The following is a 25,270-nucleotide window of genomic DNA, read 5'->3' on the forward strand; positions in this document are numbered from 1 at the left end:
ATCTCATTACAATGCTCCTCGGCAGTCATAGCTAATCTTTTTAAATTTGTTTGACAGTTCTCTTTTAATATCTTCCATAATGGCGACTTAAAACGCTTCTAAACTTGATTCCCACATCTAATCACCTGGACTGTGATCCAGTTTTTGAACCTTGCCATGGTGATTCTGCTCACAGCCCTTGGTTTGTTCCCTAGCTAAGCCCAGAGATGAGATAGGGACCATTTTCTCAAATCTGCCTCTAGTGGGCTATACCCTTTTATTTGTGTGTGAAGTACAGTGGTACCTCAGGTTAAGTACTTAATAGCTTAGGTTAAGTACTTATTCGTTCCGGAGGTCCGTACTTAACCTGAAACTGTTCTTAACCTGAAGCACCACTTTAGCTAATGGGGCCTCCCGCTGCCGCTGCGCCGCCGGAGCCTGATTTCTGTTCTCATCCTGAAGCAAAGTTCTTAACCTGAAGCACTATTTCTGGGTTAGCAGAGTCTGTAACCTGAAGCGTATGTAACCTGAAGCATATGTAATCTGAGGTACCACTGTAATGTAATTTAGGCTGCACCTATACTTTGGGGGCCCAAAGGTTTTCCCATCATCTACCAAAGCTATATACAGTGAGTGCTTAAAAAAAAAAAAATTCTTTCTTGGAAGCCCATCTTGAAATTGTGTGTGTGTGTGTGTGTGTGTGTGTAACAACCTCTCAGTGCTCCCCCTTTTTTTCAGCTTTTGAAAACCAATTCAAGAAATCAAATAAAATACTGCATCACGTTACAAAAGGTCATTTGAGATTTTCATTCTCGACACAGTTCAGTTTTGCCCAGGGACGCGGACTTGTAAAAAATATTGGGGGGGCCCGGGAAAGCTCATGAATAATAAATAAGCTCATGAATATTCAAATAAAGTGGCTCCGGCCCTAAATAGGGCAAGCCACGCCCCCCCGCCAGCCGATGGGCTGGCTGGGAGGTGTGGCCAGTCGGGATTCCCCTGTTCTCGCGGGATTTCCGGCAGTGCCTTGGCAGTCGAAGCAGCGAGGCAGAAGCCCCCGCCATTAGGGCGCGCGGCTGGCTGGCTGGCTGGCGAAGGAGGAGGCGGGGGACGGCGGCGGCGCTCTGTTGGAAGGGCGCCCGAGATTATTGGGGGGGCTGAGCCCCCCCAAAAATTTTTTTGAGGGGGCTCCAGCCCCCTCAAGCCCCATGGAGTCGGCGCCTATGGTTTTGCCAGGCTACTGCTTGTTGGAAATCTGTAGCCTGTCCTCAACCCAATTTCTTATGGATGGCAAGGAGGAGGGGATGGGAATTGGAGAAAAAGACAGGAAAAGTGGTGGCAGGGCAGAGAGGAAAAACAAGGGGCCTCCAGCCTACTTTGGGGTCAAGGCCTGAGCATTTGGGCTATGACCATAGCTGTCAACTTCCCCCCCTTTTTAAGGGAAATTCCCTTATTCTGAATAGGATTCCTCACAAGAAAAGGGAAAAGTTGACAGCTATGGCTATGACTCAACACACAACTAGCCTAGGACTCACCCACTGTTGACATGTGGACTTTGACAAGAAAAAGTTATCTTACCCCCACTGCGGCAGCAATATACAAGCTCCTGCTGTGCTAAATACAGTCTCTCATCCCATTTTTTAAGTTTTTAAAATTGTTACTTATATTTTACAGGTGATACAGAACATGCTGGAAATTGCCATTCTCCCAGCCCCCTCTCCCTCTGATGCCAATTTTTATCAACAAGTTTCTGTTTACCAAATAATAGCTCTCTAGTTTTCATAATTGTTTCTGTTCATTCGGAACACTTTCTTATTTGGGTAAACACAGGGACCCGATATAATTGTTCCCCTGGATAATGTTAATCAAAGATGGCGCATCTCGTTGGTGATTGGATGGTTCATAGCAAAAATTATGCATCTTAAATTTGGGGGGAGGGGCAGATTCGCCCTGCCATTGCTGTCATTTGGGTTCAAATACACTTGACATTTAATTGACTGGTTTTTGGTCGTGTTAAAGAATGGTGATGCTAAGGTTATGTTAGCATTGGACTGTTTGTTTTAGAATTATTGCTACATTTCACCATGAAGAGCTATGTCAGTGTTTACATAAGAAAAGTGGTTCTTAGTCACCATACTTATTTGGAAATAGATGATAAAAAAATCAATGAAACAGATGCTCAAGTAAATGTATTTAGGATCAGGATGCAAGTGATTACAGTAATTTCCTGTCATTCACCTTGCAACCTTATAGCATTTTCAGATGTTATATAATTTATTGTTGAAACCTGATATAAGGTGATTGAGAGGTCTTAAATGTTGACCTGAAATCTCCTTGAATGTTTGTTCTTGTGAACAATGCGAATGAAACACAAATGAAGGAGGAAGCCCCCCCTTTAATAATTTTAAACATAGCTAAATGAGTCATTTGAATTCAGACAATAAACTGTAATATTGAACTAAAAAACCCAAACTGCATTTCAGCCTGAATCTAATTGTAATAACCAACCGAATGATCTTTTTCAAAACAAAAAATGAAAGAAAGAGGGGAGAGGTGGAGTATGTTGAAAATTATTCTGAACTTTCAATATAGAGATAATTTAGCAAGGCTCACAGTTGTAACGGGGTGATGTTGCTGCACCCACTTGTAAGATAAACATCAGGAAACTGTGAAATATGTGCTAAAAACTGAATTTGAAAGAAAGCATTTGTTAGTAGAAGGAGCTGCACTTCGTAATGCTTTCTGCCCTTTTGCAGTTGCAATTAATTACTGAGTTCATTAATTAATGAACATATTAGAGAAAGACACCATTACTGACTAGGGGAGATCTGATATATTACTGAGTCAATAAAGTATTGAACACAGAGAGACCTTTCGGTAGAACCCTCCGTGCTTCGTCTGGTCACTCGCAATCACATATATTATTCTTGCCTACTCAGCAATTTCGTGGGTGCCCTTATATTTCATATTTCTAATTCCTTTAATTACCGTTAGGTACAACGATGTTTTACAACCTTGCTAATGAACAGTTGGTCGGTTGACGTTGGTTGATAAACTCTTAACTGTCAGGTGCAATACAACAAACTCACCCACCCCCGTGCGCTTGCATCCAGCAATACTTTTTAGAGTCTGATATGAAGCAGCAGCTGAAGAAAGAAAAGCGAAAGGAATGTAGAAAATATACCTTTGTTGGAAATCATGTAAGGAAAAAGCAGCCAGATTTTAATCGGAGAACAACCGAAAAAATTAATCAAACATGATCTATGCATTTGCAAATGCACCTAACCGTATTTTTCGCTCCATAAGACGCACCTAGTTTTTAGAGGGGGAAATGCCACCTGCACTCACACCATAAGACGCACACACATTTCCCCTTACTTTTTAGGAGGAGAAAAGTGTGTGTTATAGAGCGGAAAATACGGTTCTTGCTCATAGGGATGTCACATTTATTTGAATGGGGTTGGTAATATCACGCAAGGACATGAGCTGTGAGATATGTGGGGCACTATGCATGTACAAGAGGGATTTACTTACTGCCTGCCCCCACTGCCTGCCTCTGCTACCCAAATGCTGCTCTTGAACTCCTGTGGACTAAACGGAGTGGGCTTAGCTGTGTCAGAGGGTTGCAGTTTTGCAAAGCCAACAATATGCAACAGGCCAGCAAAACTTCTCCTGGCCTATAACTTTAATTAATAAACGGTGTGATGCAAACTATCTATACTTGGAGGTAGATCTCTCCCAAGTGCAGTGGGATGCCTGAGTGAGTAGGTGTATATATAAAAGATTGCAGCTAAAACCACTGTTTCAAGACAATGGTGGTTATTTCCTATAATGTGGCGATTTGCATTTCCATAAATCAGTTGCTGCTGCATTCAGGGAATTCTGATGTTCTTGCAAGTGCAGGTACCAAACCTCCTTCCTCTGACCCTAAAGTAATCACTGGTTGCATCTAAATTGGTAGAGTGATCATTTCCTGGCATTTCCAGTAGTTACAGTACATTGTTAATGTGTGAATGATGAATATAATACCCTCCATTTCAAAAATATGTGTGCAAATTAAGCTTAAATGCATGCCATAAATTTACTACTAGTAGTTTAGGGAGCACAGGTCATCTATAGAACTATTAAAAAACTGAGGTCTTGGCCTAAAAAGAGAGCGTCTTGGTCATTATTTATGTATTTGCTTTATAGTTTAAAGAAATTATCCATCTTTCCCTTCCAAAGTAATATTTCTTTTCATACCGTATGTGTTTCAATCTTACCTACTTATATTTCATTTTCAGATGGTGGGGGACATGTTTCTAAAGGGCACATCAAATTGTCAAAAGTTGAACAGTTGTGCCTTGTACAAGTAATGCAGCAAATGAAATTTGCTCTATGGTTCCTGAATCAATTCTCTTCTCTATCTCCATCATTGTATTGCTGCTTAGGGAACACTTGGAGCCAGTGACCATTCTGATGCTTAGCTGAATTAAATATTTCACAAGTTTCCAAAAAAGAAACTTGAGAACTTTCTTCTTCTTCAATGGAGTGGAGAGACCTTTGCTCCGTATTTATGTATATTTAAGTATGTACTTCATTCTTAGTTACAACAAAAATTACATGTTACAGCGTTAAGAGATAACTAGCTTAACCCCCCCCCCCCCATCCTTCGGGCATTTGGAAAGCTGAAATTTGTACAACACACACATTGTCTTCCACACTTATAAACCAAATGGGGACTTCGGTCTACATTATTTAAGTGTGTTTATTCATTTTCACGATGGTGATGGCTTAATGCATCCTATAATTGGAATTGTTCTGTGACAACAAAAAAGTTATTGTTTATGACAGCCCCCTTCCCCTGGGATGAAACTAGAGCACGCCATTTCATGTCAATTTTTGTTTTACATTTTGTTATATGTGCAGTAGGGAAATGAAAATGAAAAATATTCTGAAAGCATATATTTAAAGATTATTTTAAAAAACAAAACAAAACAATGCTGCATATTTCTCTGATAATAGCCAAGATTCCAAATAGTGCTCTGAATATGTGTTGAGATCTGATACAGTGCAGAATGGGGAACCTGTGGCTCTCCAGACATTGTTATCTCTGACCACTGGCCATGCTAGGGCTCATGATGGTTGGAGTCAAACAACATCTGCAGGTTCCAGAGCCCTGGTGTAGTGGCTAAGAAGGTTAACTATTCTGAACCTGGAAGTTCAAATCTCATCTGAATCTTGAATTTTACCAAATCGCCTGCTGTTATTCTTTACCAGGCAATATAGGATGACGATTCTGACCTCCCTCCCTCCAGGGTCTGATGTAAGCAGTACATGTGTTAAGATAATGCACATGACATGCAGCGAGTTATAAAAATTCTACTTCTTATGTGATTATTCGTCTAGTAAGATGCTTATAGAAGTTGGTTTTCCTTTTCTCCTTCCAGGCCATACGCTGCACACTGGTAAATTGCACGTGTGAATGTTTCCAACCGGGGAAGATAAACTTGAGAACCTGCGATCAGTGTAAACATGGATGGGTGGCACATGGTAAGAACTCCTTTCTGTTTCTCCTTGTCATGTTTACCTCAATGTGTGCATATAACATATCAATTGCTTAATTACTTTTACATATTGACACCTACATACCCGTTGTAAGTTTATCTGACATCAGAAGAAGTGTGCTATGGCATATGCATGTTTGCTTTGTGCTCTGTAGACAACAGAACAGTGGAGGTTCCTGTTGTTCCAACACATGGCATTGAATGACGGTGGAAGAAATGAGTATTGTGCAGCGTGCATTCAAAATAGCATATTCTAGCCTATTTCGGTTCTCACAATTGAGTAGTTCAACAAGATATTTAGATCTAGGGCCACCCCGACACATTTTGGTACCTGAGGCAGAATCTTTCCGTGTCTTTCGCCACAATATTGTTTAGACTCAAAACTGAAGCTGTGTCAAAGCAGACTGTTGAAATTTGCTACTGAGGTTGCACTAAGAGATCAGTTGTGCATAGGATAGCAGTTGTGTCAAGCTAATGGTTCCAGCTGCCTTGAAAGAGGAAGTGGTGGTGTGGCTGTTGCTATGGAAACCTGCCTTGCACCCTGAAGGTCTTAATAACCATTCGCCAGTTGCTAACATTCCTTTCCTGGGCATGGTATTTAAGCGTGTGGTTGCCATGCAACTCCAGGCAATCTTAATGAGATGAGTTTTCCAGATCCTTGTCAGTCATGCTTCAGGGCTGTTTCTGGCACTGATGGATGACTTTTGCCCTTTCTTGTGATGAGGCAGAGCAATGCTTTTAAAATCATTACCATGTGGGTAGTCCTCAGTGTGAGTACTGGAAACAAGCTGAAAGCTGCATGCGTTAAATATATATTTTATTAGCTGGAGCTAGACTAAGCTAGTTGAACTTTGCTCCCATTGACGTCACTGTTAACTTATCCTACTGATTTCAGCAGAACCTAAGTTATTCTGAACTTAAATTCTGGATCATGGAGTTGGATCTAGAATAAGTTAATGGATCCAACTCATGTTCACTGCCTCTTGGCAAAGACTTGGCCTTAATCTGAATTTATAGCAAGTGCAGTCCATGCCAGCTCCCCATTGTTCCATTGGGGTGGGGGAATATTAATTTAAACCACCCTGCCTTAGATTATCTCATGGTAGGACCATATTTGTTTATACTACAGTTGTGCTTGGAGCTCACATTACACATAAGAAGCAACCAGTACGCCAGAGTTTGGTGGAAATTCAAACATACCAGAGTCTGTCTTTCAGAGCCTGGATAGCAGAAAGAAGGTGGTATATTCTGAACTGGTTGAGTGAAAATCTTGATGGTGGTTCACCCTCATAAGAGGTGGCACAATGACTTAGATAATCTATAACTCAGGGCATGAGCTGGAAGGTATGTTTTGCTTTACTCTTTACACAGCTCTAACTTGTGGGGGTGGGTGGGTAGGAGGTAGGATCCCCCACCACAGCACCCCCATTAGTCAGAAATCCACCTGGCAAATAACATTCCTGGCAAATGTTACTTTCACTATCCAGCCTGTATTATTGTGTCTTCACTCTTAGTGATTCTTGTAACCCCCCCCCCCCACTTTGCTGAATCATCAAATATATTTTTAAAGTCTGGTTTTAAGGATAGGATAAGGACAGGTACTGATTTCATTGGAAGAGGGCTTGAGTGCATATCCTTTATCTATTTTGTTTATCATCACCGTCACTTTCAAAAGGTTACAATCCTCTAGGATCTCAGGGTGCTGTACATGGGGTGTTGCAAACTTTGTTTATTTGATATCTTACCCACCCTTCACCATGAGGTCCCAGGACAGGATTACAGCATTTTAAAAATACATTGTTAGAATCAGTCAAGCCAAACCACAGTCAAGAGAATAGGGTGGGTCCATCTACATATATGGTGTCAAAGGCAGGGGTAAACAAGTGTGTCCACAGGTTAGGGGCTGCCACAGAGAATGCCATCTCCCAGGCTGCCACCCCCTGATTTTTGTAGACCAGTGGTACTGCTAAGAGGGCCCCTTCTGCTGATCTTAGTATCTGAGAGGTTCCAAAGGGAAGGAGATGGTCTTTCAGATATTTGGGGCCTAAGTAAATTAGGGCTTTAAACACACCTTTGGGTCTGGAAACCAACACAGCTGTATTAAACAAGAGTTATGTGAGTTTTAAATAGGACCCCAACTTTAGATCACATTCTTCTCCTCCTCCTTCTCTTTCTCCCTCCTCCTCCTCCTCCTCCTCCTTCTCTTCCTCCTCCTCCTCCTCCTCCTCCTCTTCTTCTTCTTCTTCTTCTGCCTCCCTTCACCTGTAACTCATTTAGGCAGAGTAACTGTGATTTGGCCAGCCTGGAAGCTGAACAGGTATTTCAAACCTGCAGTTTCCTAGTCCAAAAGATCACCAACATCCACTTGCTCTCCTCTGGAAATCAGCGGGACTTAAATTTGTATGAATCATGCCCACTAAGCCACGAGTTTATGTTATTCTATCTGGTCAGGCCCAAGCACTACATGGCACTGGTCTTGCCTCACTTGAATATAAAGTTTGTTGCAAAACCATGGGCTTCAGTGCTGTCAGAGTAAGACTGGTTGGCAAATTTTACATGCTTGCTTGTTATTAATTTGAAGGACCCTTTGTGAGAGGAAGGAAAGGAGAGATCTCACAGGGTGAGAGGCTGTGAGAAGAGAGGGAGGCTCCCAGGCAAGTTAGGAAGGCTCATCTTTTTTTCCTGTATGACACTTGTAATGTGAAATGAATTTTGGTAACTACGATTATATAATAGATGGATAATGGGAAAAGATGCAGAAAAGATTATTATTATTTGGAATTGGAACCCATGAAGGGTGGGGAGGATGTCCAAAGATTTGAAATAACCTTTTTATTTTCATGTTTTGGAGTAGTTAAAGTTACTATGTATAAATTCATGTAAAACCAATATATAAAAAAAATCTTATTAAAAAAAGTTAAGATACAGCTTTGAGAGAGTATTTTGTATTTTTAATTCTGTTTTCCATTCTTTTAGTTTTTCTTTTTTTATAGTTCTTCGAAGATTAGTTTGTCTTTTATTGTACCATGATTTTTTTTTTAAAAAACCCAGTTATGTTCACCAGCAATAGCTGGTCATATCTCATTGCTGATTAAAAAAAAGAGCTTAGTTAGATATTTTTAAAGTCCAAAATGTGCGAAATTTGAAAGCCGTACAACTGCTGGTTTTAGGGACATCAAATGCACACTTCTGGGATTCTGTGTCTTCCATCTTTGGAGAACTCCATGATAACTTCTAGCAGCTATGGAATCTGTCAAGGGATGTTCACTATTTTGTGTGTGGTAGTCGGGGTGTTTGTGGAAAGTTAAAGGGAGGGGGGGGAATCTGTCCTTTGACCTTTTTCCCTTTCCAAAAAAATAAAATAAATGCAAAACATTTGTGTCAAAATAACTAGAACACAAAGAATAGGGTAGAATAAAATAACGTGTCATGTTTTGGTCCTGCAGAGGAGCCCACGGAATAAGGTAGGACAGAAGTTGCATCACCATGGACAGCTCCTGAACACACAGCCCATGAAGGTCCAAAGAAAATTTAGCGTTTTTAAAGCCTATGGTTCCACACAAACCTCTCCCAGACTCTGTTCCTAATGGGGGGCCAACCCTCTGGCCTGAAATCCGGCACTCCCTTGTGCTCACTCCATAGCCTTCTGCCTTGCGCACTCCTTGCATCGCTGGATGGGTGAGAGGGCTGTGGGTGGCCTTAAATCCCTCAGGCTCAGGAGATTGGGCTTGTGAAGGTCCTGGCTGAAGCTATCCAGGCCTTGGTGATATGGGAGGTTGTTCCTTGGCCTGGTCCATGTGGTTTTAATAATAATAATAATAATAATAATAATAATAATAATAATAATAATAATAATTTATTTATACCCCGCCCATCTGGCTGACATGAGGCAAGTCCTCATGCTGGTATGGTGGCAGCTGCTGGCAGGATGACGAGGAAAGCAAAAAAGGATTACTTTATACAGAGATAAATGTTGCATAAAGTGATGTACACACAATAGCTGAGAAAGAAGGAGAGTCAGATTGAGGTACAGTGGTACCTCAGGTTACATACGCTTCAGGTTACACACTCCGCTAACCCAGAAATAGTGCTTCAGGTTAAGAACTTTGCTTCAGGATGAGAACAGAAATCAGGCTCCGGCGGCGCAGCCGCAGCGGGAGGCCCCATTAGCTAAAGTGGTGCTTCAGGTTAAGAACAGTTTCAGGTTAAGTACGGACCTCCGGAACGAATTAAGTACTTAACCCGAGGTATCACTGTGTGTGTGTGTGTGTGTGTGTGTGTGTGTGTGTGTGTGTGTGTGTGTGTGTAATCAATCTCCTTTATTGGCATAGAAAAGTGCATCATATACATGGATAAGAACACAACACAGTTAACGAAACATAGTAGGAGATACTTCAGGATAAAACTGTCCAGTTATCGTGATGTACAAAGATGGCTCTTAGGACCCATGGTGACGTAATTTCATAGTGTCATTCAAAAATCTTTCCACATTCTCCACAATTTCATCCCTACAGTTGTTCAGCAGACGAGACACCCTGGAAGATCAACCCCTTCCTTCAGTAAGGGGGCCAAATACTTATCACATATTTTTGCATAAAATGGGAAATAAAAATAAAACGGGTGTGATGAATTCTACCTCTTTCGTACTACAAAGGCAGCGTCTTTCAGAGGATGGGATTTTCGGGACTCTACCTTGCAAAACTGCAGACGGTGAGACGTTAAATCTTGCTAGGGAAAGAGCTCTGTGTAGGTGGGGATCGTAAATATGGAATGTCCTGGCCCAATGAGGGTGGGAAGCCCCAATGGGGAACAGGTTTTGTTGGCTTCACTGCAAAGAATTGGGAATTCAGTCTCTAGGACAGGGGTCTGCAACCCGCGGCTCCGGAGCCGCATGTGGCTCTTTTACACCTTTGCCGCGGCTCCGGGGCGGATACTAGCGAGGGGAGGAGGTGATTTGTGCGCCCCGACACTCCCCACTGTGGCGGGCGCTGTACTGGCTGTGACGTCACATGGGGGCGGTGCGTGCATCAGTCACGCACCGTCCCGACGTCACCTTCCCGCCCGCTGTCAGATCAGAGGGCAGCAGCGCGCATGCAGGTCTACGACTGCGAGGAGGAAGATGACGTCCCTGTTTTGGACCCCCGGTAGGCCAGCCACAGATAAAGGCATGTTATATTTGTTTTAAATGTCGCAATGGTTTTGCGGCTCCCAGGTTTTTTTCCCCTTCGGAAACGGGGCCAAGTGGCTCTTTTTGTCTTAAAGGTTGCAGACCCCTGCTCTAGGATTCTGCCCTTGATTGTCTGGAATGCTACCAATTGTGGGAGCCTAAGCAGCGATTCGAGTGATAGGCCACAGGTTCTGATTTTGCTCTCAACGCAAGCTAGCCTTTTAGAATGGTGGGGTTCTGCCAGTATGTGAAAAGTTAAAGAGGGTGGATCGGACATGAAATGTAGGTGGAGCCAGAATTTTACAGTGATGAGCAACACTTTGGTTTCCAGCAGCCCTTGCCGAGTTTCCAGACACATGGCTGTACATGGCACGCAATTTGGCAGCCCCAGAATTTTGCGCAGAAATTTGGATTGGATGTGTTCCAATGATTGGTTAACTGTGCCAGTTCATAATGGAATGCCATACAGGAGTTTTGGGGCATTAAAGAACTTTAGTGCAGCTGGACTGATTCCCTCTGTTAAAGAAGAAACGAGTGACAGTCAGAGCTAGAGGATCTGCTCCATTAAGTGCAAGCTTGCAATCGTCTTTCCAGGAAGTGTTATATTGGAAGTGAATGCCTAGGTATTTAAAGTTTTTAACCTGTTCCAGTGGGTTTCCACTGACCTCCCACCTATGAGGCTTCCAAGATCTTGAGAAAACAAGCCCTTTAGATTTTGCAAAGTTCAGTTCCAGTCTGTTGGCTATACAATATTCCTGGCAGCGGCACAGGAGCCGCTTCAAGCCAACCCTTGTGCAAGACAAGATGACTGCATCATCGGCATATAGTAAGATGGGAACATGAATGGAGCTGAGCTTCAGACAATGGCCATTCACCCCGGGTAAATAGGGTGCAAGGTCATTTTTTAAAAAAACCAAAACCCCTGTCATTAGCAAGTTGTGAGAGTCAGTTCTAACAACTTGCTAATGACAGAGGGGTTTTTGGTTTGTTGTTTTTTTAAAGCATGCTTATAAGGAGCAGTATAACATCAAAACCAGGGACGTGGGTGGCGCTGTGGGTTAAACCACAGAGCCTAGGACTTGCCAATCAGAAGGTCGGCGGTTCGAATCCCCGCGATGGGGTGAGCTCCCGTTGCTCGGTCCCTTCTCCTGCCAACCTAGCAGTTCGAAAGCACGGCAAAGTACAAGTAGATAAATAAGTACTGCTCCGGCGGGAAGGTAAACAGCGTTTCCGTGTGCTGCTCTGGTTTGCCAGAAGCGGCTTAGTCATGCTGGCCACATGTACGCCGGCTCCCTCAGACAATAAAGCGAGATGAGCGCCGCAACTCCAGAGTCGGTCATGACTGGACCTAATGGTCAGGGATCCCTTTGCCTTTACCTTTATTGCTTCAGTTCTGTGAAAATTCTGTTCCCTTCTCATTTTTTGTACTTTACTTTTATTGTTGTTACCCATATGGAATATGTTTTGGTGAGAAGGCAGGATATACATTTAGCAAATTATCATCATCATAATCATCACCATGCTGTATTAAATTTGTATACTGCCCTATAGCTGTAGGTCTCAGGGTGGTTTGCAACACACAGTTACAATATATGAAGCACAAAATACATAATAAACCTAATAAAAACATAAAAATAATAATCATAACCATTAATAATTCTAATGCACACTAAAAAACAATACTGACAAAAGTCCCTGAATGGTACTCTAGCCCACAAATATAACAATCAAAACTAACATATAACATTTAACAACAATTTAAAACAACTCCACCCTCTAAATAAAACAGCACCCACTCCATCCTCGATAAAATAATAACTTTAACACAAGGGGGTTGGTCCACACCCTTGTTCCATTCCTGAAGTGTCGCCGCCAAAGGGACAAGTTGTAATTTTCCAGTTCACAAAAGAGAAGGGATGATCTTATTAACTAATTAAATAGTTTCACCTATTGGCCTTTGAGCAGGTTATTCCCTGGTACATACAATATAAGAACATAATGCAATGGAAATTTAAAAGAAACCAGAATCAACCATTCCCTTGTCTGTCACTCATAAATTTACTATTGGTGGGGAAAGGCCAACAGAAGAGAAATGTCTTCACCTGCCATCAGAAACAACCACATCTCTCTGCCTGTCTAATCTCAGCAAGGGAAGGTGTTTTTGTAATATTAGAACAAACTGAGAGAGGAAATGCCATGTCATAGCGCAGCAAGCTTCATTCAGATGCTGCATGGAACCTTCTCGCATAACCACATTTGCCACATTTTCCGTTTTTCTAGAAAAAGAGGTGCCAAGAACTTTTTCCTTGTTCTCTGAGAATGGCATTGGCGCCCACCTTGAGAGATGCTGGAGCTGAGCTCTGGCTGAAAAAAAAAGAGCTCTGCACATATCTGTGTATTTGTCTGCTTTGTATATGAAGAAGGTGCACAGCAGCAGTTCCCATGTTGTTAACGTAACAGAAGAAAGGACCCAAGGTGCATTTAATTCCCAGTGGGACCTAAATGCTTTGTAATTGAAGAGCAGGCACCTCGCAAGTAGGACTAGGAGAGCCAGCTTCAAACCTCTCCTCTATGAAGCTCACTGCATGAGCTTGGGCCAGCCTGGTCTACCTCATAGGGTTGCTGTTAGGACAGCCGGGGGTAGAGGGACATTGTGTTCTGCTCTGAGAACCTTGGAGGGGCAGATTAAAAACATAGTCAGTGATCTGTGGACTTTCAGAATTCCTCTTAGCTAAAATAAGAATCATTCTCCAATCCAGAGAGCCAGTGTGGTGTTGTGGTTAAGAGCGATAGACTCGTAATCTGGGGAACCGGGTTCACGTCTACGCTCCTCCACATGCAGCTGCTGGCTGACCTTGGGCTAGTTACACTTCTTTGAAGTCTCTCAGCCTCACTCACCTCACAGAGTGTTTGTTGTGAGGGAGGAAGGGAAAGGAGATTGTTAGCCGCTTTGAGACTCCTTCGGGTAGTGATAAAGCGGGATATCAAATCCAAACTCTTCTTCTCTTCTTCTTCTAAATTTAACTTCTGTTAACAAAGCCTCCTTTTGCCCATCATTCAGCTGCCTTTATAATAAAAATAAAAATGCTTGCACTTCAATAAAGTGAGATGACACTGTTTTACAAATAAGGCAAGGCAAGTGAGTGGGTTTATACAGCGGGTTAGGATCCTTCATAGGCTTATGGTATCTTACCACACATTTTGGTTTTGGTTCTTTCCTCCACCTTTTCTCATGACAACCGTTCCTCATACATTTTCTTAGTTTCAGCCCTTAAAATTCCTGTTCAGGAGATGGGATATGTGTATATGATAAACAGAAATTTACATTTGAGAACTGCATCCTGCCAGCGTGTGTAAATTTCTTGGTCCTCTTTGAATAAATCCAATCACCGTGTTTACATTTTGTGGCAAAGCAGGACCAGTGATATATACAGATATATTTTCCTCAGACACATTCCAAGCATATGTGTATAAATTAGTACCTTCAGACTGTGGCAAGCCCACTTGAGTTATTTAGCTTATTTACTCTCAAAAACCTTTAGACCGGTGTTCCTTGAGGACTGGTTGATGAGTTGCAATATGGAACACCTGGGTTTTGAAATCCCAAAGCTCCACGGTTCACTATTCCAAAACCTATCTTCCTTGGAATGCCTTTGACTCCAGCCTTGTCGAATAATATGCCAAAATATTGTCGAATAATATGCCAAAATGGAGTCCCTGCTGTCCTCATTCTTTCCAGTTGTTTATTAGTAAGATTGTGTTATGCCCATGTATAGGGCATGGCCGATGGAGTGGTCCTGAAGCAGCCAAGAGGATATTCATGCACTAGATACTGGGTGTGAAATATTATGCCAGTGCTTATACTTGACCAGGGGTCAGCAGACTTTTTCAGCAGGGGGCCGGTCCACTGTCCCTCAGACCTTGTGGGGGGTCGGCCTATATTTTTTTGGGGGAAATGAACGAATTCCTATGCCCCACAAATAACCCAGAGATGCATTTTAAATAAAAGCACACATTCTACTCATGTAAAAACACACTGATTCCTGGACCGCCCACGGGCTGGATTTAGAAGGCGATGAGGCCAGATCCAGACCCCGGGCCTTAGTTTGCCTACCCATGTACTTGACTAATGGTAGATTTATATGAATCCTACCTGGCAAAGAGTAGGACCTCTTGTGTCCTGCAGGATTAACTCACCCTGCTTAGCAAACGTTCAGTAATGCCTAATGTCATCAAAAATATGGGGCGTTTTCATAGGTGATGAAGGTACTGCTATTAATTTCACATGCCTCTAGGTGAAGGGTGGGAAACCTCCATCCTACGGGCCAATCTTGGCCCGGCAGGGGTTCCAATGAGGCCATTCCCCCCCCCAAAACCACGCACACCTGCCAGTCAGCTGACATCAATGCAATTGGCCATGATGCCAGCTGATGGGTTGTGGGGCCTTGTGTGCCAATTTTCCAGTTTGTGCCAATGCAGTGGAATTTAAGCCTGGTCTGTTAATGAGTGTTGAATCCTGGGTGTTAAATCCTGCTTCGTTTAGCAGGATGAGGCACTTCCCTTGAGGATGGCATCACAAACACACACGTTTCTGTCCTTTTATGCTTGCAATGCCATCTTTTAGATTGGGTACGGCCACACTTCCACCAGGAAGAGAACCCAGATGCTTCGTTTCCACTAACGGCTCTAAATCTGTACAGGTCCACGTTCATTTGCAGATGGCCAGAGCTCCTCATCAAGCAATAAAGGTGGATGCAAGCTCACATTTTAGCATGCAATCAAATTTAAAAAGAGCACCTTTCTTAAATTAAGCCACAACACAGTGGTTCACAAATAAGCAGAAGCATATTTAGGTACCATATAGAGGAGAGACGTTGGAGATATTCTTAATGCCACTTGTGAAGGGTCCCTTAGAGCACAATGCCTTCTCATTAAGTTTTCTTACATGATGAATCTATCCAGAGAAGTTTTCAAACATGATGTAGGTAATAAAAAATAAAAAGTTTCCATCTCCCTTCCCACTTTTCCTATAAGCCAAATCAATGGAAGACAGACTATTCTCTGTAATGGAATAAGTCTATGAGAGAGGAGAAGCCAGGAGTGGGGAGTGCATTGCTAGTTGAAAGAGCAGAGGGTTACACAAAGCTTGAGAAAATAAATAAGCAAGTGGCTCCTTGATTCCCACTAGCCGTGCACGAAGAGGTTGACTTGCACTGCCTTCTTTACTGTGCTGCCTTCATTGGAGTTGGGTTTGGAATCTTATTACCTGGTCCAGTCAGGTAATTGTAGTAATAGTAGTAGTAGTAAAAACAGTAAAATAATACAACATTCTACAATTGATTCATTATAAAATCAGTTCAATTGTATTTGTTTTGGACTTCGAAGAAAGTAATTCCGGTGTGATTCCCATCTCCCCGTGCCTGTTAGTCTCTGGGACTGAATTTTATTTACGTTTTAAGTTATGTTCATAATCCTATTTCTGTTCTTTATAAGTTTTTATGCATAAAATCAGTATAGTTTTGTTTTTGTTTTTTTAAAAAAATGCAGGTTAAAAAAAGGGAACTGGAGATTGTAAGGAGCTTGTTATTTGCTCATGTCTCGTTTGACAACTCTCTCTGCTGCCTTAGGAACAAATCCAGGACACAGGACACGCCAAGAAGCTTCCTCTTCCTCTTCCCATTTCATTTTTAATTTGCATGCCCCCCTTTTCTACATCACTGTACTCAATATGGTTTTCAATCCATAGGGACAGTCAACATGGTGCCCTGCAGATATTGTTGGACTACAACTCCCATAATCCACAACTGGTGGCCATGCTGACTGCAGCTGCAGTAGACCTACAGATAGCTCAGTTGGTAGAGCACGAGACTCTTAATCTCAGGGTTGTCGGTTCAAACCCCACGTTGGGCAAGATTATTATTATTATTATTATTATTATTATTATTATTATTATTATTCTGCCCTCCCCAGCCAAAACCAAGCTCAGAGTGGCTAACGTCAAATGTGTAACACATTAACAAAAAATCAGGCAATCAATTAAAATTCATCCTAAAATCTGATAAGGAACAGAATAAAATCCAATCAGATGGCAAAAGATTCCACCATTGCAGGGAATTGGACTAGGTGACCCTTATGGTCCCTTTCAATTATGTGATTCTATGAACATCAGAAGTGCACCATGTTGGCTACCCCACCATAGAAATTAGCAATTTCTGTGGACCAGCTGCTGGCAATTTGTGGCTGCTGGAGCACCCAGCCATGACGATTTTGGCCAATAGAAATCACTGCTCCATTTCTCAGAACTGCTCTGGTGAGGGAAAGGAAAGCTACATGTTTAGAGGACTGCTTTCGGAGGTGGCAAATGTAGGATATCAATTCATCAAAGAGTTCTCTTTGTGGCAGGATAAGTGTTTCTTTTGGCGTAAAGTCGGTTTATTGAGTTTTGACCCTGCAGCCTTGCTCTATAGTGGTAATCCTACCACCAGTGTTTTTTAATGCTCAGGCCAACAATTGCATAGCTTATAGCGGCCTTGTGCTCACCGCTGCTGCTCTTAAAAAGGACTTGGTTGTTTCTTGTGTGAATCTCTGGTGTTTAAAGGATTTAAAGAACTAGACTGTTTTAATTTGCTTCCAGCGGCATATGTTTTTTCAGCTTGGAGGAAGATTTATTTATTTTTAAAATGGTTTAAATTGGCTAAACCATTTCCTAGGTCTGGAGTTGTCAGGCAGACAAGATTAAAAAAAAACCTTAAAAAAAAATAGAGAGAGAGAGGGAGTTTGAGACATGTTGTAGGATTTAAAAAAACACAGTTAAGCATTGGCATTTTATAAGCATTTTGATTTAATGCAGATCAGTGCTACTGAGTATGGAAAAAGAAATTAAATCAAAAAAAGTAACCGCTGTAAAGGCCTTTCTCAACATGCTTAACAACCACTTTTTTTGTTGCATGCAAAAAAGGGGCGGAAACCACACAACTCTGACATGACCCAGACTGAAGAATAAGCAAAGTTAAGTTCTGTTTATTAGAATGGGGAATGTAAGCACATGCTTAAATTTCTTTCATTGAAATGAATGGATTCAAAAGTGCTTAGTTTCCGCTGAATTGTCCCTTATGTTCGTGTGGTGTGTCTAACTTAGACCCAAAATACTATTTCCTTACTTCCATGAGAAGAATGGAAGAATGACTAGCTTCATTTCCTTTTATTGAATTTATGTACTGCCCTATACCTGGGGGGTCTCAGGGCAGTTCCTTCTACTATTTGTCATCACCGTCACCCCTATTTTTCATAATTTATTTTTTATTTAGTTATGTGTTTTTGCCTGTTTCCTAGTGTTCTCAACAAATGGCTGGTCTTTCCATTAACCTTCCTTGTGTTCTCTAGTTGGTTAGACGCACAAATCACCACACGATTTGGACAAGCTACTCGTTATTTTCTTCTTCTTTGTACATTTGTCTGCAGACCACCTCCAGTTCCTTTTATTAATGACAATGCACAATCAAGTGAGAAACCTGCTATATCACCCTTTAACCCTCTGAAATCTCACTCCATTCATCAGTTGCAACGAAAGGTTTGACAAACACGCTGGTCGGGGACAGAGGGTGGTGCTTGGGGGGGATTGTCATTGCGCCACTCCTTGGTGTGCGGAGTACCTCAGGGTGCGATACTCTCCCCGATGCTTTTCAACATCTTTATGCGCCCCCTCGCCCAGCTTGCCCGGAGTTTTGGGCTGGGTTGCCATCAGTATGCCGATGACACCCAACTCTATCTGTTGATGGGTGGCCATCCTGACTCGGCCCCAGACACACTGACCAGATGTTTGGAAGCTGTGGCTGGATGGTTAGGTGGGAGCCGGTTGAAGCTAAATCCTTCGAAGACAGAGGTCCTGTGGCTGGGACGGGATGATATGGGATTGGGGGGCAACTCCCATCTCTTGCGGGGGCGCAATTAGTGCCAGCACCGTCCGTTAAGAGTTTGGGTGTAATCTTTGACAGCTCCCTTTCCATGGAAGCGCAGATTGCAGCTATAACAAAGGCGGCATTTTTCCATCTCTGCCAAGCTAAGCAGTTGGCTCCTTACCTCTCTCGCCCTGACCTAGCCACTGTGATCCACGCGACGGTCACCTCCAGACTGGATTATTGTAACTCGCTCTATGTGGGGCTGCCCTTGAGACTGACCCAGAAACTCCAGCGGGTGCAGAATGCTGCAGCGAGACTCCTTACGGGGTCTTCGCTGCGAGACCACATTCACCCGGTGCTATACCAGCTGCACTGGCTCCCGGTGGAGTACAGGATCAGGTTTAAGGTGCTGGTTTTAACCTTTAAAGCCCTATACGGCCTAGGACCCTCGTACCTACGGGACCGCCTCTCCTGGTATGCCCCACAGAAAAACTTACGGTCTTCAAATAAAAACATCTTGAAGGTCCCAGGCCACAGAGAAGTTAGGCTGGCCTCAACTACAGCCAGGACTTTTTCGGCTGTGGCTCCAATCTGGTGGAACACTCTGTCACAAGAGACTAGGGCCCTGCGGGACTTGACATCTTTCCGCAGAGCCTGCAAGATAGAGCTGCTCCACCAGGCCTTTGGCCAGGGCACAGCCTGACTCCCTCCCTCAGCAATCTTCGCGGAGCTCTGGCCCAATGGTTGCCAGTGGCTTGATTTGAATTAATTTTATAATGAATGATTTTAGAGTGTTGTTTGTGCTGTACTTTTGTACTGTTTTATTGTTGTTAGCCGCCCTGAGCCCGGCTTAGGCTGGGGAGGGCGGGATATAAATAATAATAATAATAATAATAATAATAATAATAATAATTATTATTATTATTATTATTACCTCACACGGTCTCTGGCCAACTTCACACCTGACATTTCTTGTGCTGCTTCTACTGGTAGAGGGAAACTCAAGGCGACAACGCAATTCTTTGTTTTGCCTGAAATTACAATGCAATTTCATTGAATTCAGTGAGGCTTAAAAGGGTAAAGGGAACCCTGGCCGTTAGGTCCAGTCGCGAACGACTCTGGGGTTCCGGCGCTCATCTTGCTTTATTGGCCGAGGGAGCCGGCGTACAGCTTCCGGGTCATGTGGCCAGCAGGACTAAGCTGCTTCTGGCGAACCAGAGTAGCGCACGGAAACGCTGTTTATCTTCCTGCCACAGCGGTACCTATTTATCTACTTGCACTTTGACGTGCTTTCGAACTGCTAGGTTGGCAGGAGTGTTGGGATGCATCCAAGGAAACGGGGGCAATTTGCAAGCCCCCAGCTGGCTCCAGCCCACCGGCTGGAAAGCCGGGCGATCTCCAGTCCTTGGCTCTGCATGAAACAGCGACCCACAGCTTCAGAAGCCTTCAGAAGCTGGAGCTCACTCCAATCAGCAGAGTAGATAACATTGTGCAACAGAAGTGGCAGGAGACGGCTGTGAGATCATATTTACAGGCAGTTTATTCAGCATACATCAGGACAAAGGAAAAACATGTCTTCTCCCTTTTGTGTCCAAGAGCAAGCAGCATAAGCAATAGCTATACACAAAATGGAAGTTCCCAGCAAGCTGTGCTGGAGTGTAAACAGACATGTGACATACCAATCCACACATCTGTTTTAAGGTGGAATGGAATGAATATTCTAACATCGAGCTTGGACCGAACAATGGGCGCTCACCCCAGCACGGGCATTCGAACCGCCGATCTTCTGATCAGCAAGCCCTAGGCTCAGTGGTTTATATTATTACAGCCTTAGAACACATCCAAAAGGATTACTTTTAGGGGGGGAGGACAGAAGGAGGTTCATCCTCCTCATCCAGGATAGAAAGGAACAGTGAGAAATAAGCTACATTAGATCCAGGGATGAGGGTGGGGAACTGGGAAAGCATTTGTTCCTCTGGAACCAAACTTTCTCCTGGTCTATTCCTGCATGTCCCCAATGCACTGAAACCCTCTTCCTTCTCAGCCCTTCCCATGTCAGAAGGCGCAGGTCCTCTATATTAGTAAGGAAGGGATATCCACCATCAGAGTTGCCTCTCTGAGGACAGACCTTTCTCTCCTCCCTCAGGGAGAGATCTCCAGTGCTGCTTATGGCCCATAAGTTTGGGGCAGTTTCTGGAAGTGGAAAGTGGAGACAGTATCTTCCCTATTTATTTCTGTTTGCTAGCCTTTCCTAAGGATTGTTGACAACAATAGCCCTTTTACTGAATTAATAACAAGTTGGTGATTTCTCTTTTCTTTTCTTTTCTTTTCTTTTCTTTTCTTTTCTTTTCTTTTCTTTTCTTTTCTTTTCTTTTCTTTCTTAGTATGTGGCAGATTTCTATACTTCTGTGCCTCCCAGATTTTTGCACCTGTCCTCTGAAATGGACTCTGTCACAGTTACAGGCTATGTGTTGATCTTTCGTTTTCTTGCACTGGTACATGTAATCTCCTGTTTCTGGAATGATTTAATAAAGCAGATTATTTAGGTCAAATCATAATTCAAGACGCTTGCTGTTTCCAGTTGAAAAGGATATTTAAGGATACGCATGCACTCAGTCTACATATAAGCAGAAAATGCATTTGCCATTAACGTGGAGCTGCTGAGAAACGCAAATCTCTTATACCTCCTGTTTTCTGTATAAATTAGAAAATGTTCAGTGCCTCTGCATGGGAGGAACTATGCAATGAAGGTAGGCCGAGCCCTCAGGAATACCATATCCTTTCTTATTATCAGATCCAACAATGAATGACAAATTTTATTAAATCATTTGGGAAAGAACACAGGAGTGCTGGTAGGGGCTTTTTTTTTGTTTTGGTGTGGGGAGAAATACCAGTTCCTACATCTGTTAAATGTTATTTACCTGCATAATCAACATATTATTAAGTTTCTCCTACACCTTTAGCTTTGGATTGATTTTGTGGGTTTTTATACCTGTGTGTGCAAATGTTGCAATTCACCTAAATTTTAGATTTGTTTCCTTATTAAAAGTGAGAAGCCAGTAAATGGAGTGTTTTTATTTACCAAATATACAGAGGCTTTCATTTATGAACCGCCATATCGTAAATGCCTTACAATTGGTCTGAAGGAAATGTTTCATTTTTACTCCTTTGCTGTTGAGTGTTACTGCCTTTTGATTAAAAAACAAACCCCAAACCAGTGGATATTAACCCGTGGGCATGCATAAGCCTTTGCTTTGATTGGCAGCAAGACAGTCACAAAAGTCTGTTCTTTGGGACTTGGAGAGATGGGAGTTTCAGTGTAGTTGGAACTATGAATTGATATTATCCGTGCTGGAGAATTTCAAAGCAAGTACTTCGATTGCTGCTCCATAGTGAATAAGTTGGGACAGTTGCATAACAGGCTATGGGAAACCTCTAGTTTTTAGACAAAGGCTACAGTGTCTTTGCCTGCAAGAACACCTTATGCCTTTGCACACATGAAGTGCTACAGCGTTATCATTTTATTACACTTTATTACATCATAAAGTTTTACATCTTGCTAATGATCCTACAGGAGGCTTAATTGTTTATAGGAACATCTTAATTAAGCAAAGTTCACCAGGTTAAACAGAATAAGCAAGTGAAACAAATTCTGCTACTATATTGAAATATAACACCATTAAATTAAAGCAGAAGTATTTGATTAGGAGAATAAAAATGTCATATCCCGTTCAGACATTATTTAGGCCTGGCTAACTTCGCTTCTCTGTTTAGTTCTGTGCATCTAAAACCTGCTGGATGGGAGAAATAACACTTTCTCTGCTCAGTAGGGCATTTTCTTTGGACATATCTATATTATTTTTGCTAAGGAATTTTCCCCAGATTAGCTGAGCCGCCTTACCCATCGCAAGGTTTCTTAATTATCGTGTTCCCATTTGGGTTTCAAGAATAGGAAATGTTTTCTGGATTGTACCCTTAACAATGCTAAAGATTTCTCTAATTACAGTCTAATTGACTGCAGTCAAATTTGCTGGAGTATATTTAATCTGGAACTGAAGTGTAAAACGGTCACAGTAGATGAACTTTATGACAATCGCGCACAAGTGTCCTGTTTAGTTGCAGGGTACAAAGGAAGGGTGATTAAAAAAAGGATAATCATGGCTCGAGTATCGTCGTATCTTACGGACTTTATAACAGCATGGCTAGCGTCAGTTATGAGGGGGTGCTCTGTAAAACTACCATAATTAACTTATATTCCTCTAATTACAATGCTTGAAATCACTATTGATTTATCCAGCAGCGCACGCTGGATAGTTCATGGTTATCGGGCAACAAGCATGAACAAAGGCAATCAACATTAGTTGCTTCTATAGAGGTAGTTTAGGAGTGCATGAATTACTTCTGTGCAAGACATGCATGCTTTTCTGTACAGGTGTACTTTCCCCATAAAGAGCTGTAAGGTCCTGGGAAGAGATTTGAGAATTCTCTGCTGCTTTGCTTAGTAGGGGGGAAACGTGATTTTGATTGGGCCAAGCCATCGTCAGAAGAGACACCTCTGCTCTGTTAATGTTCCCATGAGCAGTAGTCGAGGACCTTGAGAGGAGCTTCGTAAACTTCCTCCCAGGAACTCGTGGCAGTGTGCAGGTGTCACTTATGTTCACCTCAGCTTTGAGGGAGACTCTATTAAACTGACCTAAGTGGCTCAGTGATGAGCCCTCAACAGGGTTTGGCTGCATTTGACTGCAGTTTTCCTCCACTCACATTCAAGCCATCTCCCAGTTTGTTTCCTTGCCCTAAGCTCCGGAGTATATGAGGGAGCCAAGTGGGCCCCACGAAGCCGGACACAGTACTCAGGGTCGGTCAGGTCAATGGCCTAAGTCATTCAGAGAGGTCAGCCAGGGCTTTGACAGGAACACGAGTCATATCAGCTAAAAAAAAAAATTCCCTAGCACTGTCTGGAAACGCATTGGATTCAAGTGCAGGCCATTCTAATATGTCCCCCGTAGGAGATTCATTCTAATTAAGCACCCCCTCAATTCCTTGATCCAAGTCAGTTAGAAAGACCTTGAGCAACAACAGGTCCAGGACAGAACCCTGTGGCACCTCACTTGTCCCTTTGTTCCAGGATACTGAGAAACCATTAGTGAGCATTTTTCTGGGTTCTGTCAGTCAACTAGTTACAAATCCACCCAATAGTTACCTGGTCTAGCCCACATTTTACCAGATTGTGATTCGAGGACCTGATCCCCGCTTGGGGAAAAAATACATGTGGACACAACATATTAGGTTAATGGGCTAGAAAAGGCCACAACTTTATTGATTATAGCATGTGAGAAGGTATTGGCTTAGGCATTGGACCACAGAGAATTTGACTCCACCCACTCGGAGAGGGGTGAGTCAGATGAGGGGTTAACCACCAGTCGGGGAAGCCTGTTGATGCAAATACAACTATAAGCTCTCCCCTGGTGTCACCGAGGGTTGTGCCATGGCCCCCCGCCACACAGGCATCGGACAGGATTCACGACTGCCGGATTCCTTTAACGGAATACCCATAAGTGAAGGGGTAGGCAATGGCCACACCTTGCCCTTCCATATACCAACAACACATTCCAATGCCTAACCGCCAAATACTAAGAAAGTTGTGACGATTGCTATGAAGTAGGCGAAAAAAACACCAAGAGGCCAGTGCCAATTTGCCAATTGGAAAAAACTCCTACCAGGAAAAAAAACTCCACAAGAATATCACATAGGGCAGGGGGGCTTTTCTTTCTTGTTGGAATTGTCTGTCTTTGTGCCTTCAACATTTCACCTTTAAGAAACTCCTGTCCATCTTAGACTTCCTTCTCACTGAGTATTTCTGACCATGGGATCTCACCCAGTAAGTAGTTCCTTAGTTGTTGTTTTTGAAATCAGTCCTCTTAAAGTCCTGAGTGCATGTTCGACTATAGTCAACTTTCTCTTGCCTGTGTATAGTGAAACCCGAGAAGACATGATCGCTTCTTTCAAGGACTTTGTCAATCAGTTCCTCCGCTATCCCTTTATACGCCTTGGTATTATTAAGAACATCATGAGCAAGTTTGATGGTATAGTTCAGTGTTTGAACAAAGACTATGAGTGGTTCATGACATCTGAGATCCATGGATATAGGGTGCTATACAGATTTAATAAAAATAAATAAATTGAGTATTCTTTTTAGCTTTTGAGTAGAATAGTATTTGAATAATTAAATTAAAGGATGATTTTGGTATATCTGATACCTTTTAGCTTATCCTTCATTCTGTGTGTGTGTGTGTGTTTGTATGTATATATGTATGTTCCAGTGAAATAGGTTTTTAATCTAGATAGGCTTCCTCTTAAGGAACATCCACAGACATTTTTGTATTCTTGTATATGTTTTAATGTTTGAATGTTTTATTACGCTTTTATATTTTTTGGAAGCCACCCAAAGTAGCTGGGGCAACCCAGTCAGATGGGCAGGGTTCAAGTAATAAAGTTGTTGTTGTTGTTGTTGTTGTTGTTGTTGTTGTTGTTGTTGTTGTAAATCCAAGAAAGAAGGGATTCCCTTTTGAGGCACTTGTGCCACTTTCAGAGCTTAAAAAAAACAAGGGGCCTTTTTGTTATCATCATCATCATCATCATCATCATCATCATCATTATTTTAAAGGTGTGTGTGTTCAGTC

General features: G+C 42.5%; 1 protein-coding gene across 10 annotated transcripts in view; it reads left to right on the forward strand.

The window, feature by feature from the left end:
* Window positions 1-25,270, forward strand: part of BNC2 (basonuclin zinc finger protein 2) — a 419,967-nt gene that overhangs the window by 263,286 nt on the left and 131,411 nt on the right. For all 10 annotated transcript variants that reach the window (XR_014520626.1, XM_083482228.1, XM_083482225.1 and 7 more), the window contains one exon: window positions 5,409-5,511. Coding sequence is in view for 9 of the 10 variants with exons in the window: in XM_083482228.1 (XP_083338354.1) it covers window positions 5,409-5,511 (103 nt within the window). In the remaining variant the exon portion in view is untranslated. The remainder of the gene's footprint in view (window positions 1-5,408; window positions 5,512-25,270) is intronic.

Source organism: Podarcis liolepis (assembly GCF_965112155.1).
Source record: "Podarcis liolepis genome assembly, chromosome: 17".
Taxonomy (NCBI): Eukaryota; Metazoa; Chordata; class Lepidosauria; order Squamata; family Lacertidae; genus Podarcis; species Podarcis liolepis.